The sequence below is a fragment of the Peromyscus maniculatus genome, chromosome 5 (genome assembly GCF_049852395.1).
Source record: "Peromyscus maniculatus bairdii isolate BWxNUB_F1_BW_parent chromosome 5, HU_Pman_BW_mat_3.1, whole genome shotgun sequence".
Lineage (NCBI taxonomy): Eukaryota > Metazoa > Chordata > Mammalia > Rodentia > Cricetidae > Peromyscus > Peromyscus maniculatus.
In genome coordinates this window covers 144688176-144704548 of record NC_134856.1, presented here as the reverse complement: position 1 = coordinate 144704548, position 16373 = coordinate 144688176, and the positions used below count along the sequence as shown (strand labels likewise).

Genomic DNA, 16373 nt, shown 5'->3' with positions numbered 1-16373 from the left:
GTACCTGTCAGTCATGGGAGAGCTCTGAGATTCTCAACAGGGAGAGAATGCAGTCACTTTGCCTTTTTCAAAGGACAGGAATAAGGAAGGAACTCTGAAGCTGTAGGGTTTCAACAAAATCAACTAATGCCTCTGAGCATTAGCTTCCTCATGTGCAAAACTAAAAATTAATAAGCTCAAGTTAGCCATCCATAACGTACAGAGTCCCCTATGAAGGTGAGCAGACCTAGGTTTAAACTCAGCTCTGTTTTAGTCAGGAAGGCCTCCTTATCTGAGTGATGAGTGTAGGACCACCGTCTCACAGAGCAGCACTAAAGGACAACAGTACAGTGGGTAGAACAGGATTCCCACACATCTTACTCAGAGAAGAGCAGAGGTCATTGTCACTCTGTGAGGAGGGACAGGGAAGTATGACATTTGCTAAGAACCATTAGCTCTGTACTAGATTCAGAGGTTTTGTTTGTCTACTCATTTTATACCTATACATACAAACTTTAAAAAAAAAAGTTAGAGGGTTTTTAGAAAAATTAAAGTGATTTTCAAACAGATATAAAATCAAAATGTGGCAAAGAATTTATTTTACATATAATGGGAAAACTAGAAAGAGACTTCAAGTGAGGAGCTGGGAAGAAATTTATCAGGTAACGTGCATGCTGTGCAAGCAGGAGAAGCTGAATATGAATCACCAACACCCATGTAAAAGCCAGGTTAGCTGTGTCCTCACACTGGGAAGATGCAGAGACAGACAGATTCCAGGAATGTATTGGCCAGCCAGTCCAGCCAAATCAACAAGCTCCCAGTTCAATGAAAGCCTCTGTCTCAAGTGTTGATTTCTGGCCTCCACATGAACACACATAGACAAGTATACCCACATACACACATGCACACCACACACACAATTACAACTAATTCAAGGACATTTGTTTTAAAAATCAACAAATTTATAGTAGATAAAAAACTGATTGACATCCACAGGTATATCATTTGGACAAAATATATTTTAATTTCTGTGTTTTAGAATCATTTACATTACTATAATTTTTATATAATTTACAGTATATCGAAATGGCTAAAAGACAACAAAAAAGTCAACTGCTTCAGAATCAGATTACCTTCAAGGGCTACAGATTTTTCTTTGTTCAACTGTTTTCCAGAATACTTTTTACATCATTATGATTATCTTCATCTGCAGTGGGAAAAATGGAGTCATTCCATGAGTGTGTGATGACAGAAAAGTATCAATTCAAACTCACCTGGGTCCAAGCACATCCCAGTCGGGCGCTACTACTTGCAATTGCTGGGCTACGCTTTGTCTTTCACATTGCAGGAATGAACAGCCAGTACATGCGCAGGGAAGTCTTCTGCTGCGAGACCTGCGATGAGCTCAAAAGCTTCTGGGAAAAGGAAATTAGCAAACAGACTTGTTACCGAGAACTTGAAGAAGTTCGCCAGGAGAGAAGCGCTCTGAGAAAGTATGTGGATTGCTTTTCTGTCCTAAATTTCATTGGGAATATATGAGATGTGGAGAGGGGCCCGATTCTCTTCATCACTTACTGTTATAAGGTGGGTGATGGATTCTGTACTACAGAGGAAGGAAACAAGAACAAGATATGGAGGAAAGAAGTGTACTAAACTCACAAGTCCCAAAGATGTGTCTCCACACATTGTTCAGCACATCAAAGAAGGAGCAAGTTTTAATCAGAACCTAGGAGCCAGGAAGAAAGAGTAAGCCATATCCTTTGGGGGATTTCCATGGCAAGGCAGGAAAGAGAGGACAGTTCAATGTAGGCTGGTTTGAACAATCCAAGTAGGCTTCTGGCCGGCTAGTCCCCAGTACTGGCTCTAGGCTGCTTTCCAAAGGGGAGCATAGTGGCAGGTGTGGAAGTTGAACATGGAAAAAAAATGAAGCTACAGACTTGGGTGTAGATGGTTTGGAGATTGGCTAAGCCTTTTGCTAGGACAAGAATGTAACTCAGCTGTTAGAGGGCCTATCTAGAATGCACAAAACGCTGGGTCAGATCCCAGCACCAAAGAAGGTGTGAGACAAACACCTGTAATCCCAGCACTGGACAGGTAGAAGCAGAAGGTTCAGAAGTTCCATTTCATCCACCTAGGCTACATGAGACCCCATCTTACAAAAGAGGGTGAGGAACTAGTCCTGGGAGGAGCAGTCTCTCTCCAGCCAGGGCATTTTTAAAAGAAGTCAGAACATAAAATACAGAAGATCAGGGGTTGGGGATTTAGCTCAGTGGTAGAGTGCTTGCCTAGCTAGCGCAAGGCCCTGGGTTCGTTCCTCAGCTCCAGAAAAAAAAGGTCAGAAACCAAGGTTAATAGAAGCACTCATTCAATATTGCCAGTCTGAATGGGGTTTATTGGGTGCACCTACAGCCTGTTTCTCACTCAGCTGTCAGCACTGCTGATGTTTTAGAGCCAGAGAACTGCTTGCAGTGGAAGGCTTCCTTGCCCTTTGTAACATGTTCAGTAGTATTTCTTGCCTCAAAAAATTGGCTGTCAGCAAGATTCCCATTTCACATTGTGGTAAAGGTACCTGGAGGGCAAAGTGGTTCCTATTGAGAACCAATAGCTTACAGATATCAACAATACTTTCTTCAACATGACAAAAATCAAGTTTTGGGTTGTCCAGAAAGCTCAGCAGGTAAAGGAACTTGTCACATAAGCCTGAAGACCTGTGTTTGATCCCCATAGCCAAAATGAAGGCTGAAGGAGGGAACTGACTCCACAAAGTTTTCCTCTGACATCCACATACATGTCATGATATATGTACCCACATATACACAACATGCATGTGCACAGGCACACATACACAATAATAATAACTGATAATAATTTGAATTAAAAAGGTTCTGTTTCCTACAATTGTTTACTCAAGAGATGGGTGTGGTGATACAAGCCATAATCCTAGCAGTTAGGATGTGGAGGTAGAAGGATTAGAATTTCAGGATCATTCTCATCTACCTAGAGAATTAAAGGCCAGCCTGAGCTACATGGAGCCTGTGTCAAAAATAAATGAATAAAAATAAGAATAAAGCCAGGCGGTGGTGGCACATGCCTTTAATCCTAGCACTCAGGAGGCAGAGGCAGGCGGATCTCTGTGAGTCCGAGGCCAGCCTGGTCTACAAGGTGAGTTCCAGGGAAGGCACAAAGCTACACAGAGAAACCCTGTTTCAAAAAACCAAAAAAATAAAGAAAAATCCCTTCTTTTTTAAAAATAGCTCTTCACAATTATAATCCCAAAATAGAAGGCCAAACTACCTTTCAGGGTTAGCTTGACAGATCTGTCTGTATGAAAAACTAGTTCACGAAAAGCTTCCACATCTGGAAGGACACATATTAAGAGTTTGAGGGGAAGGTAAAGCAGTCTCTCCAGCCTGCCTGTTCCCAAATACCCAACAGCCACTTCTTAAATAACTGATTTCCTGCCTGGCTCTCATCCTGCCTTACCATAGGTCAAAACAGCTACTTTATTAACCAATAGTAGCAACACGTATTCACAGTGTGCAGAAAGACCATCCCACAGCACAGTCTTTTTTTTTTTTTCATTAACAAATGGATTTCTTGTTTCAGTTGAGAGTCTACTGAAAAGGGATCATTATTTACACAGCTGAGCAGCAGGAACAGCTCAACCCTCAGAGCCTGTCCAAGTTCTTTACCCTAACATAGGAACAGTCCCACTGAGACATAGGCTCAACAATGGGACGTTCACTCATGTAGTCCAGAGTGGTCTCAAACTGGCTACGTATCTGAGGATGAGCTTGAACTCCTGATGCTTTGGCCTCCACGCCCTCAGCACTGTGGTTACAGGCATGAGCCACCACATTCAGCTTTCAACATCACTTTCTAAAAGGTTTTTAAGCCCCAAAGAAGAGCCTCCCTCCATACCTGGAGAAGAACCCTCTTTCATCCACATCCTTAACAGTGTCATTAACACACTGACCTTGCTTAGAGGAAGCAGGCCTAGAATGGTGTCTGGAAAGCAGCTGGCTTCCAACAGTCCTACTTATCCCTGCCTCCTTCCTTGTGTCAAACTAGTGTGAAGTCCGAAGGCTCTCCCTGCCCAGTGCAGTCCCTTCTCCCTCTGTTTTCACAGTTCCTTCCCTAAATCTGTTTTTGAGATGCATAATGCTAGGCATGTGACAGAAAAACTGCAAGCCCGATCAGATCCTCACTGCCTCCCAGTGACACACTATCCCTTGAGAATCTTACAGACACCACCACTCTGCTTTCTAGTTACACCTAATTAATTCTACTTACGAAGGAGAATCAGAATATCTAGATATTAACGGCCACCCCTACCCCAACAAATCAAAAGAATCTAGAAAAATAAATAAACATGACTTGGTCTCCATTTGAAAAGTGAAACCAGTATTTCTTGACTAAAGACAAAAACTTTAATACCAGCTATAATGCTCTTCTCATGTAGTCAGATCTCATTTTTAAGATTTATTTGATTTGTATTTATATTTATGTATGTGTGTGTGTTTGCATGTATGTGTACACAAATGCAGTGCCTGTGGCAGCCAGAAGAGGGCATCCGATACCCTGAAGCTGGAGTTACAGACAATTGTGAGTCCTCTAACTAGGTTCCTTTGCAAGATCTTTTGCAGTCCTTTGCAAGAGCAGAAAGTACTCTTAACTGCTGAGCCATCTCCCTACCTCTTTTCATCCTTTAGTTGATTAGATCACAAATCAATTTGTCATCTTAGTTTGTGTTTTCTGCTGATCCATTTGCCTGTCTGCCCCTTTCTTCGAGGCTGTGTTAACAATGGTGACTGTATCTTTTTTTTAGACAGGGTTTCTCTGTGTAACCCTGGCTGTCCTGGAACTTTCTCTGTAGACCAGACTGGACTCAGACTCAGAGATGCACCTACTTCTGCCTGCCGAGTGCTGGGATTAAAGGCGTGTGCCGCCAATTCTTTTGGCTAACCTACTTCTTTTCTCACTTTTCCACAGAAAATTGATTGATTATTTTTCAATGATTGATTTTTTTTAATGAAGTCTTGCTATGTTACCGAGGCTATTTTCAATATCTTAGACTCACGTAATCCTCTTGCTTCAGCCTCCCAGGCAGCTGAGACCACATTCCCCAGCTGTTTCACAGTCAGCTGGTTGATGACTACAAAAACATTTTACTGGGATTTTGACTGGAATTTCATGGAGTCCAATATTAATTTAGGAAGGCTAAATTAAATTTGATGAAAGACTATCTGTTTGTAGTCTTCACTTGTTTTTCTATTCTATTTCTGTTCTTTACTCACTTGCAAAAGTCATGGGTTTCTTTGAACAATATTTATGAGAAACAAATGAAAAACTCACCAATGGACCAGCAGATATAGAAACAAATGCACTAATCAATTGCGTGTGTGGTGTCTTCTCCTCAGGCTTCGAGAAGAATGGAAGCAGAGGCTGGAGAAGAGGCTGAGAATGCTGGACAATCCTGATAATGAGGGAAAGCAAGCTACCCCTGAGAACTGAGTGCTTCTGGCAAACCATCAAGGGCATCTTCTTCTAAAGGAAAAAGACTTCCACGAGTTATACTGACTCACAAGCAGAACTTCCCTATCTGTTCTCCCATTTGAGAAAGGACATACATGTAAACCACCCTGTGCTAATGGGAACTGTATCTAGCTCAACCCTCTCCACACAGAGGACAGGGTAACTGCAGCGGTGGGATGCTTGGATTGTTTAATGTAAAAAGCTCTTTGAATTAGTACCCCTCCCCATGTAGTAAAAGTGGTTCTGCCTTCTATCCCCATCTTGAAATCTAAATGCTTTCCCTGAGCTTGCTTGAGGCAATGACCTTGATGGAATCCGGCTTCTCCACATCTCCAGAAACAGATCACAAAATTGTTGTCTCCTTTCCTCCTTTTTTGTGTATACAAAGATGCCACAGCCTGCAGAAATAAAACTAGTGTGAATTTTGAAATTTCAACAATATGATTTGAAAATAAACTGAATTAGTTTTCTCTTCCTATAAATTTGGGCTTTTTGATGATCATGTTTTATTTAGGCACATGCAGAGGAAGTAGAATCCTGCTGAACAGTCTTGGCTGGCTCACCCTCATCCTTGCTCACCTCAGAATTTCCTGCCTCTGTCAAGTCCTTTCACATTTGTCTTAGTCAGTTCTCTGCGAGTGTCAGCTCCAGTATCCCCAGACACATTCCAGAACTTTGAGTCATCCTCACTTAGCTTCCTGTCTGGTCCAGAGCAAGTTTGCTAGACAAGTGGCATTTACAGCAGCGTGGATGGGGGTTCCTTTGTCTGAGGTTCCTCGAGGCAGGACGGGAACAAAGGGAGATGTGCCAAGGCACATAGGTGGCCAGAGGGAATAAAAGGCTGAGTCCAAGACACTTAGACAGTCCTGGGGAAGCCTGCTTCCCTCTGCTTCTTCTGGAAAACTAACAACCCTCATTATGGCCAAGAACGATGTGCATGGCAGGAGGGGCTGGAGAGACTTCCACCATCCCCCATGGTGAGATTCAAAAGACAGTGCCCAGGCCTCTCCTGTGGGCTCTTATTCAACTTACATTCAACAAAAAGACTGTAAACTAGTTCTGGGAAACGCTGGGCTATGTTCAAAAGAGGATAATCATAGAAAAAGAACTTTGATAAGGACAGAAAACCATGGGAATAAACATCAAGATACCTGACCACGTATGTGAGTCAGAAGTCTTCTGAAAATGTGACAGTTAAAGGGAGATCTAACCTGTAAAAATCATTTCACTTTGTATGTACACACCAACATATCACATTACAGACCCTAAGTACATACAGCTCATGGAAAACAGAACAGGGAAGGTGTAGAAGTGAGGAAAAGCAGGTGGGGGCCTGGAAAGCTGTAGAGAAATGTGTATCTGTAACAGAATGAGGAGAGGGTTCCTCTATAGAAGAGAGGAGGTGGGGACAGGGTAATAGCCATTGCAATTTATAGGTACAGGAGTGGATTGCTTGGATTTTCATTGTTGATTTTTTTTTTCAGAATGTGTGGGGGGGGGGGGCAGGGTCTCATACAGGTCAGGCTGACCTTAAACTATATTTAGCCACTGATGGACTTGAACTCCTGATTCTCCTACCACTGTTCCCTAAGTACATGGATTAAATGTGTACACCACCACACCCAGCCTAACTTTTCCAGATTTCTTGATAAATGAAAACATACACACACATATAATTTTATGTAAATAAATGCAGATAATTATATCACATATGTTGGTTGGCATTCCATAACTGTGGCAAAAACTCACTGTATCTGCTCATCAAGCAATGTATATGACATGCATATTTGTTCATTTGCTTGTTGGTCATTTGTTTAACTTGAGTTCTAGGGCTTAAACTCAGATTGTGTATAGAAAATGCTTACTAACTGATCTCCCTAAACTTTCATGCATGATTTTGACTTTTTCCAATGAGTTAAAAAATATATAAAAATGAATGAAGTCTATGAATAGGCAGTCTACCCTTAAAGCAAAAGAGAAACAAAAAGAGGCCTAGGTCCCAATGTCCCTTTCAAGGACATCCCCCTAATGACAGAACTTCCTCCTACTGAGCCCTGCTTCCTAAACATTTTACTTCTTTTCAATACTTTCAGGGCTAAAGGACAGCCCATTAATACATGGGCACTGGAGGGCACTCGTGATATAAATTGTAGCATTTTGTATACAGATATAATTTGGGGAGTTTGTTTGTTTGTTTGTTTGTTTGTTTGTTTGTTTGAAACAGGGTCTCACTATGTATCCCTGGCTGGCCTGGACCTTGCTATGTATACAAGGTTGGCCTCAAAGTCACAGAGGTCCCCCAGCCTCTGCCTCCTGAATGCTACATCACCACGATGAGCATCTTTATTACTGAAATTTTCTACCAACTCCTCTGTCCTTGTTTGCCTTGGCTTAGAAATTCCTTTGTTTCCCTACTCCCTTCCATCATTGACCTTCACACCCTAGCAATTTATATTAATAATTTCCAACAATTTTCTGCACATTTACACAACCATGCATACACACATCATATAAAAAATTTGTGTGAACATGTTCCTGTGAACATGTTCTTGTGAACATAATACAGAATTGAATCATATTCTATTTTTCTGCATCTTACATTCTTCAATTGTGTAAACACCAAGACTTTACCACTTGAACTGTAAAGCAATGAAAACTCTTATCCATGGGTCCTTTAAATTAACTTGATGTTTTGTACTAGAAAACAGATTCCTTAGGATAGGAAACACAATAAATAGCATTAGAATGAGAAGTTTATGAGAGTACCCTTCTCTCAGTATCTCCAGCAGTAAGTGCTACTGTTTTTGGTTTGTTTTTTTTTTAATTTTTGGTTTGGTTTTTTGCTGCTGCTGCTGCTGCTGCTGCTGCTGTTGTTGTTGTTGTTGTTGCTGTTTCAGACAGAATTTCTATGTGTAGTTTTGAGGCCTGTCGTGGAACTCATTCTGTAGACCAGCCTGGCCTTGAACTCACAGAGATCCACCTGCCTCTAGCTCCTGAGTGCTGGGATTAAAGGCTTGCGCAGCCACCGCCGCCGCCGCCGCCGCCGCCGCCGCCGCCGCCGCCGCCGCCGCCGCCGCCGCCACCCAGCTAAGTGTTGCAGTTTTAACCTGGAGACAAAGTGTTATCCCATTGTTCTTTCAGCCTCTAGTGACAGTGGTTACATTTCATTTGCTTATTAATTAATTTCCTCATCTATAAAATGCTTTGTATACACCCACAAATCATTTTGCTTTATTTGATTTTGTTTTGTTTTGAGGGGGTTTCATTGTAGCCAAGGCTGGCCTGTACCTTCCTATGTGTTCCAAGATGACCTTGAATTTCTGGTCCTACTGCCTCTACCTTTCCAATGCTGGAGTTACAGGTAAGCACCACCAAGTCCTATTTATTTGGTATTAAGGGTTCAAATCCAGGACTTCCTACATGCTAAGCAAGCACTCTACCAACTGAGCTGTTAATATACCAATAGCCCATCCCATTACTAATTTTCCTAATGTAAGTCTTTTACGTTAAAATATACGAATTATTTAGACATTGAAACTATATAAAGTCCTGAATTGTTATTCTTATTAGAAATCTAAAGGGAAGATCAGATCATTAAATACTCATTATCAAGTCTAAAAAGTTTGAAGCTATAAAGGAAAAAAATTAACATATTTGTCTATATGAAAGTGAAAATCTTTCATGTGGCGAAATGGACCATGAGCAGAGTAGCTTTGGCAGCTTTTCAATTTTAAATGATCATTTGGCTGCAGCTGGGAAAATGGATTTAAGAGATGGCTTGGAGATGAATAGAAGGTAACTTCTGTGGTCACCATGATAAAGGACATGAGCAAATAGAATGCATGGGTCTTGCAGATTGGTTGGATATAGTGAGACACAAAACATCTAAAAATACAGGTGTTCATTTATCTTAACCAACACTTATTTAACGTGAGCTAAATAAAAAGAATATGAAATCTAAAAGCTGCTGAACTGGTTCTATTAACAACCAAATTTACTAACCAGTGAGGACTGTGTATGGTGCCTAGCCTCCTGGGCTTCAGGTTCCTGGGGGTAGCAATGAACCTAGCATTGTGCCTTTCCAGATGGTTGGATAGATTATCAGGTGTAATGTTTCCTAGCACAGGACTTGGTACAGGGGGACCCTTGATGTGTCTGAGCTCTCATCTCCTCCATTCTTCTGTGTTCTGTCTGTCACCATGGAAAATTCCTAGCTCACCCTAGAGTAGTAATCCTAAGCATGCCTACCAATCCCAATTATCTAGAAAACTGTTTCAAATTCATAGGTTTCTTGGGCCCTACTCTCAGAGACCCTCATCTGATGTGGGATTCAGGAACTGTGTTTATATCAAAATACATGGGAGACCCGGATGCTCAGCTAGACTTGGAACCAGTTCCCTAGAAGGTATAAAAGGGAATGAGGGGAACTACTAAAACAGATTCTGTTGGTCACACTAAAGAGGAATATAAGTGATGCTCTCTGCAGGTGCAGCCCAGGGAGGACCTGGTCAACTACCAGAGTGCATGAGGTCGTCTTGGAAGATCAGCTAGCAAAGGCAATAAATGGCCTCTGTCTGCCAGAATGGGGCTGGAGGAGAAGAAAGGAAACATAGGCTGGGTTAAGTAAGGGAAGGTCCTTAAAAGCTACCATAGGAGTTTGGTCTTCATCACACAAGCAATGGAGACTCATCAAAGGTTTCTAAGCAGGCTGGTAACCTGCTAAGAGCTTGTCTTAGTAACTTAGTGAGGTAACGTTGGCAGCAGAGTGGAGAATACACTCTACAGGCATGAGGGATTGCCTATGCTAAAACTGTGATTATCCAAACAGCTTTATTTGGAAAATACACCACTTCAGTGATCTTGAACTCTGTCCAATCTTAACAAGAGGCAAAGTTCACAGAGTGACCATTTACCTTTATACAAAAGTTGTTTATACGACAACTTCTGGTTAACAACTTCAAACCTGCATGTTTTTAATCACAAAATTAATTAACACTTTCCTTTTAATCAGGTCTTACATTATACCAATTTAGATGTGAGATCAGCAGCCCTGTCCCACACACACACACAAAAAAAAAACCTAAGTGAATTTTACACCTAGCATTGTTGATACTGAGGAAAGTACAACAAAAGGTCCTTTTTCTTTAGGACAGCTGAAAAATATCACTCTATTAGTGACAGTAGAATTGAAAGCAGTGTCTCTTTCCACAAAGTAATTTAGCAGCAAGATTGCAGAACAATGTACCAGCCCCCTGGGATATTTTAGAGCAAAAGAATTGAAATGCAAAGAGATACAATGGTGCTCACAGGCAGCCCAGTTGCTGGAGATATCGGAGACAGGCGGGAGACACTGGTTAGGAAAGATTTACTGTCCTGGGCTGACAAAAGAGATGGGCAGTACCCAGTCAGCTGGACAAATCAGAGGATCATTTATAATACAACACTGGGCAACCCCACCCCCACCCCAAACACCATGACAAAGTGCAGACCAGGCACAGGGCCAGGCCTCCGAACAAGACCTTGACAAGGACAGGAGGGGGTACTTCAGGAAGGAGCCCAAGTCCATTCCATCAGCTCTGACTTATGCAATATTCTTTTTGAATATACAGACTGTAAAAAAGAAAATGGAATTATATCGTTAACATGAGATTCTTACATCAGCTTTGACTGTAATGAGTTTTCTTCTAAAATAATAAATTACTTGCATGGTTGTAGCAAAAAAATAAAAATCAAGAAAAAAAGTATACAAATGACCTACAGGCTGCCAGTAGCAGTAAACATGGCTGACATTATAAAGATTAATATTCATCATGTACACTCAAAAAGATAGGCAAGTAATTTTTCAAAACGTGGTGTTATGTCCATTCTTGTAACCTGTTCTGTTTTGATGTTGTAGACACATTAGAACTGAAGGAGTAAGATCTACTTTTTGTTACTGTTGAGTGCAATGCATCTAGATGAGGATTATTTGCTTGCTATTCCTTCTATTTTTATTTATTTACTTTTTGGAGTGTCTCAGTAGCTGACTCAGAACTGTTGATCCTCCTGCCTCAGCCCCCCAGTGCTGGGATTATAAACCACTACAACTGGTTCTCTTTTCTCTCATTTATTGTCTTTTTGGCTTTTCTCTCCCTTTCCTTCCCCTTCTGAGTTCAGGCTGATCTTGAACTCCTGATATTCAGCCTCCTAAGTTCTGGAGTTACAGATGTATGCCACCATGCCCAGTTTACAAAGAACTTCAGTCCTGCCAGACAACGTGAGATGTCTTCCCTTAAAGATATCTAAGGGAAGGAGAGGTCCTGTACTACAGTGAAGCAGACTTAGTATATGACCTGTGCTATGTGACAGAGGTAAGAAATGGGGCCCATATGGCTTAGGCTATGTGATGAGGATGACCTTTCTTTTAGTAAGGAAGTAGTTCTTGGCTAATGTGTGACCTAGAAGACATTAAGTTGCCCGTCTCTTCCCTTACTCCATGCCCTAGCATGAGGCAGGGTGAGCTGTGTGTGATTTTGCTGTGTTTACAACCTTCTCTGCTTAGGCCCCAAAGGATCTGGGCGCTCTAACAAGGAAAAGCCAGAGTCTTGCTCGGGCTGAAACCATAAGAAAAAAGAGATCTCCTTCTTCTGGATCTGTTCACAGTAAAGATGGAGGTGCTGTCAGAATACCTGAGCCTGTGAGGCACTCTCAGTCACACCACCACACCTGCTATTCTGTTTCTATCCTCTGTTACCCACTGTCCTGTGCTATACACAATTAAACACACTGAGTCCAACATCACTTTGTCCCTTTTAAGCACCAGTGACCTACAGAAAGCTAAGTACCTGAAATACAGCCTAGGGCAGGACTCTGACTTTCTTCACTTGGGTGGCTCTAAATATAATGATGAGTGGGGAACTCAGATATGTTACCTAAATTCTCATGCTTCACCTCTCTGTGAAGTCTTGTGATGGGGAGGACTATGCCAAGAGATTGAGTTTGGGTGTTAAAACTTGGTTTTAAAACAAATAAAAGAGGAAAAGGAAGTGTAGCTCAGTTAGTAGAGTGCCTGTCCACCATGCAGGAAGCTCTGGTAGGATCCTTAGCACCATAGAAATCAGACATGATAGCACCCAGCACTAAGGAGTTGGAGGCAGGAAATCAGAAGTTCAAGGTTATCCATGGCAACAGAGAGAGCTTGAGACTACCCTTGCCTACATGTGACTCTGTCCAAAAATAATAATAATAGTAGTAGTAATAAAACAGAAAAGATTAACAGAAGCTCACTTCATACAAAGTGTGGCCTAACCAGGTCTTTCTCCCAAGAATTTTTAGAAGATTAAATTTACAGTATTTTATAGTAAATATTTAGCAATAAACAGCCAACAGTTAATGTGTCCAGGGTGCAGCAGCAAGCTGGGAGAGTACTTAGCAAATGAAGAGAAATCTACAAATGTGGCTTCTAAGTGCTGCTTGCTGGACTAGACTGGACCTAGACTCTAACACAAATAACCAGTTGTTATTTGTAGAGCCTGGGGATTAAATGCCATGGCTTTGGAGTCAGGCAACTCTGGGAGTTAATCTCTGTGTTGCCACAGAACAGGCCAGTTCGTTAACCTCTGTCAGCATCAGTTTCCTCATTGCTCTGGCTCGGATAATGAATGTCCCCCCAAAGAACCCGTGTTAAAGGCCTGATCCCCAGCCTGCTGCTGTGTGCTGGTGGTGCAGTCTTTAAAAGGTGGAGCCTAGTAGAAGGTGCTGAGGTATTAGGGCTGCGTCCCAGAAGACCTGTGGGGCCCTGCCCTGGGGGTTTTACTATTTATTTTATTATTAGTGGGGAGGGTCATAGGGCAGGTTTAGAGGTCAGAGGAAAACTCTGTGGCATCAGTTCTCCACCTTCACATGGGTTCTGAGAATCAAACTCAGGTTCTCTAGGCTAACATGGCATGTACCTTTCTCAAGGAGCCTTCTGGTCACCCAGGCCCACCCTGACCCCTGCTTTTGATGTAAGTGATTTTACTTTTTTATGTGTTCCCACCACAATGTGTGCCTCACCAGAGATTAAACAATGAAGCAAAGTGATCAGGAATAAGATCTCCCAAACTGAGGCACACACCATTAGTCCCAGCACTCGGGAGGCAGAGCCAGGCAGATCTCTGTGAGTTCAAGGCCAGCCTGGTCTACAGAGAAAGTTCCAGGACAGGCATCAAAGCTACACAGAGAAACCCTGTCTCAAAAAAAAAAGAAAGAAAAGAAAAAAAATATTTTTTCTTCATAATTCTTATCTCAGATTTTTTTTTTAATATAATGTCAGAAAGCTGGCTAACACAATCACCTTCTAGATGAGGTAATAAATTCTACTTCACAGGAATTCTGAAAGGATTATGTGAAAAACTGTCCATGTTCTACTTTAAAGCTGAAGTTCTGGGTGGAAGAGATGGCTCAGCAGTTAAGAGCACTGGCTGCTGTTCCTGAGGACTGGGGTTCAGTTCTCAGCACCCAAATGGTGACTCACAATCATCTGTGTCTCCAGTTCCAGAAAATCTGATGCATTCTTCAGGCCTCCATGGACACTGTGTGCATGTGGTGCATACATGTAGGCAAACATTCACACACATAAAATCTCTTATTTTAAATATATATTGTAGTAAATACATCTTTTTAAAAATAAGCATATTGAGATGACTCTCCTCTGAGAAGCCCATACCCACATTTCCCAATGTGATTTTTTTTAATAAAATTTCAATCGTTCAATTTACCAATAAAGATTTAGGAGCCAGATGCTGGGGTGAAAGCCTGCTAGCTCAGAGAGGCAAAGAAAGCACCTGGCCAACCTTCTCCTCAGCTGATGTCCCAGAAGCCTCTTCTCTCTCCTCCAGTCTCAAACAAGTCCCCTCAAACTCAATGTCCCTCCTTTCTACTTCCTGCAAGTCTCTCTACCCATCCTCCTAACTCCCTCTTACTCTCTATGGTATTTTTCTTAATCATCCTGTGTTCACTTCCTGTCAACTGGTTGCTTGCTCCACATCTTGACCTGTTTGACTTTATTTAGTCCTGTTTACAATATTCAAGTAGAAAGCTCTTGGATTAAAGGTGTGTGCTAGGGCTGAGCCACACCACAACTATAAAGAGTTTTTGTTTTTTGTTTTGTTTTGTTTTTGTTTTTCTGGTAAATAATGCAATCTCAGGTTCACAGTGTGATCAAATTTCCTGAAATGTGATTTCTTTCCTTCTTGCATCTTTCTTTTTATCATAGCATTTAAGATCTCTTAATAAACTGCAGCTCTTCTTCAAAACAATAAATATATTAAAACACTTTATATTTAATCTTTTTGGTATTTGTTTTGCTTTGTTTTGTTTTGTTTGAAACAGTGTCTTTCGATTATGTAGTCCTGACTATCCTGGAACATACTTATGTAGGCCAGGCTGGACTCTCACAGAGATCCCCCTGCCTTGGCCAGCTATATACAAGGTGTGTGTGTGTGTGTGTGTAGTGTGTGTGTAGTGTGTGGTTGGTGAGTGTATACATCCATGTGTGTGCATTTGTGTATGTGAATTCAGAAATGCACGCCATGGTACACATGTGGAGGTCAGAGGACAACATTGGACATCCATCCTCACTTTCTGCCTTGTTTAAAACAGTGTTTCTGGATGTCCCTACCCCTCACTATGGGTGTGGAAGAGTTAGTTTCAATGGCATGGGCCTAGGAGACCTTTTTCCCTCACCTGAGTGGGGTGATCCCAGTGGCCCAGACTGACCAGCTCAGCCACCACCAGGCCCACATCCTGGGCCTTGGGTTGGTCCACCCTAACATCTGCCCCATCTATGACCTGCTGGAGTGCATGAAGGGACTGGGACTGGTCATGTGGAACAATAACAGTAGGATCTCCATGACTCGAGGTAACAGCAGGATATCTGAGAGGAGTTTGGTGAGGGTCCAGTGATGATGGTGTACCAGAGACCTTGAAATAGACCAATGACTCGTTGCAATGAACATTTAAGGGTGGGGCTGATTGGACAAAAGGGTAGTGGGTGACACATCACAGTTCCCTATGCCACTAGGATGAATGAAGAGGTGTTAGAAAGACAGAGGAGCAAGGTGGGTTTTTTGTTTGTTTATTTGTTTTGTTTTTAGTTAATTTTCAAGGGGCTAGAGAGGCATGCTGCAGGGGTGAGAGGTGGATATGGAAGGACTGGGAGGTGAATGGGATTGGAGTACATGATGTGAAATTCCCAAAGAATCAACAAAGAATTATTTTTTTAAAAAACAGTGTCTCTGTTGTTCACTGTTGTGCATGCCAAGTGAGCTGGCCTGAGACCTGCCAGGGAATCCCCTATCTCTACCTCTCATCTCTACTTACGAATACTAGGATTACAGATGTTCAAGCTAAGTGTCTGTCTTTTACACCGGTTGTGGGGATTTGAACTCAGGTCTTCATATTTGCAGGACAAGCTCTTTTACAAATTGAGTCATCTCCCCAGCCCATATGCTATTATTAAGACTTAAGCACAACTCTGTCTTGAAAAATTCCACAATTCCTCTTGTTTATATATTAGTGCAACACACTTAGAAACTGGCTTTGCATCAATTCCTTACTTGGTCCTACAAGGTAACTACAAACAGACATTTCTGCCTTCATTTTGTGTCTATCTCCTTTAAGCATCTTACTCTCTTTGTTTGCAATGCTCTGTTTCACACAAGTAAATAGTACTTAAAGATCTCCAGTCATTGTCCCCACTTGTGGTCAGTCACATCAGGTTCCAGAGACAAGACTGATAGATTCATTTATAATAAGGAATACCTAGGACAGACACCACTACCATCACTCCACCCGAAAAAGTGAGGTCGGCTAATTTTAACAACAAAACTAGTTCTGCA

At 41.8% G+C, this 16373-nt stretch overlaps 1 protein-coding gene across 1 annotated transcript; it reads left to right on the top strand.

Moving 5' to 3' along the window:
- The first annotated feature begins 1329 nt into the window (after positions 1-1329).
- Positions 1330-5493, top strand: Fam240b (family with sequence similarity 240 member B). Its single transcript, XM_042278830.2, has 2 exons — positions 1330-1472; positions 5400-5493. Exons 1-2 carry the CDS (start codon positions 1330-1332, stop codon positions 5491-5493), a joined length of 237 nt encoding a protein of 78 aa, XP_042134764.1.
- The last annotated feature ends 10880 nt before the right edge of the window (positions 5494-16373 follow it).

Coding starts and splice junctions, on each gene's coding strand:
- Fam240b (XM_042278830.2), top strand. CDS start 1,330: ATGAACAGCCAGTACATGCGCAGGGAAGTCTTCTGCTGCGAGACCTGC. Junction 1,473..5,399: donor GAGAGAAGCGCTCTGAGAAA/GTATGTGGATTG, acceptor TCTTCTCCTCAG/GCTTCGAGAAGAATGGAAGC.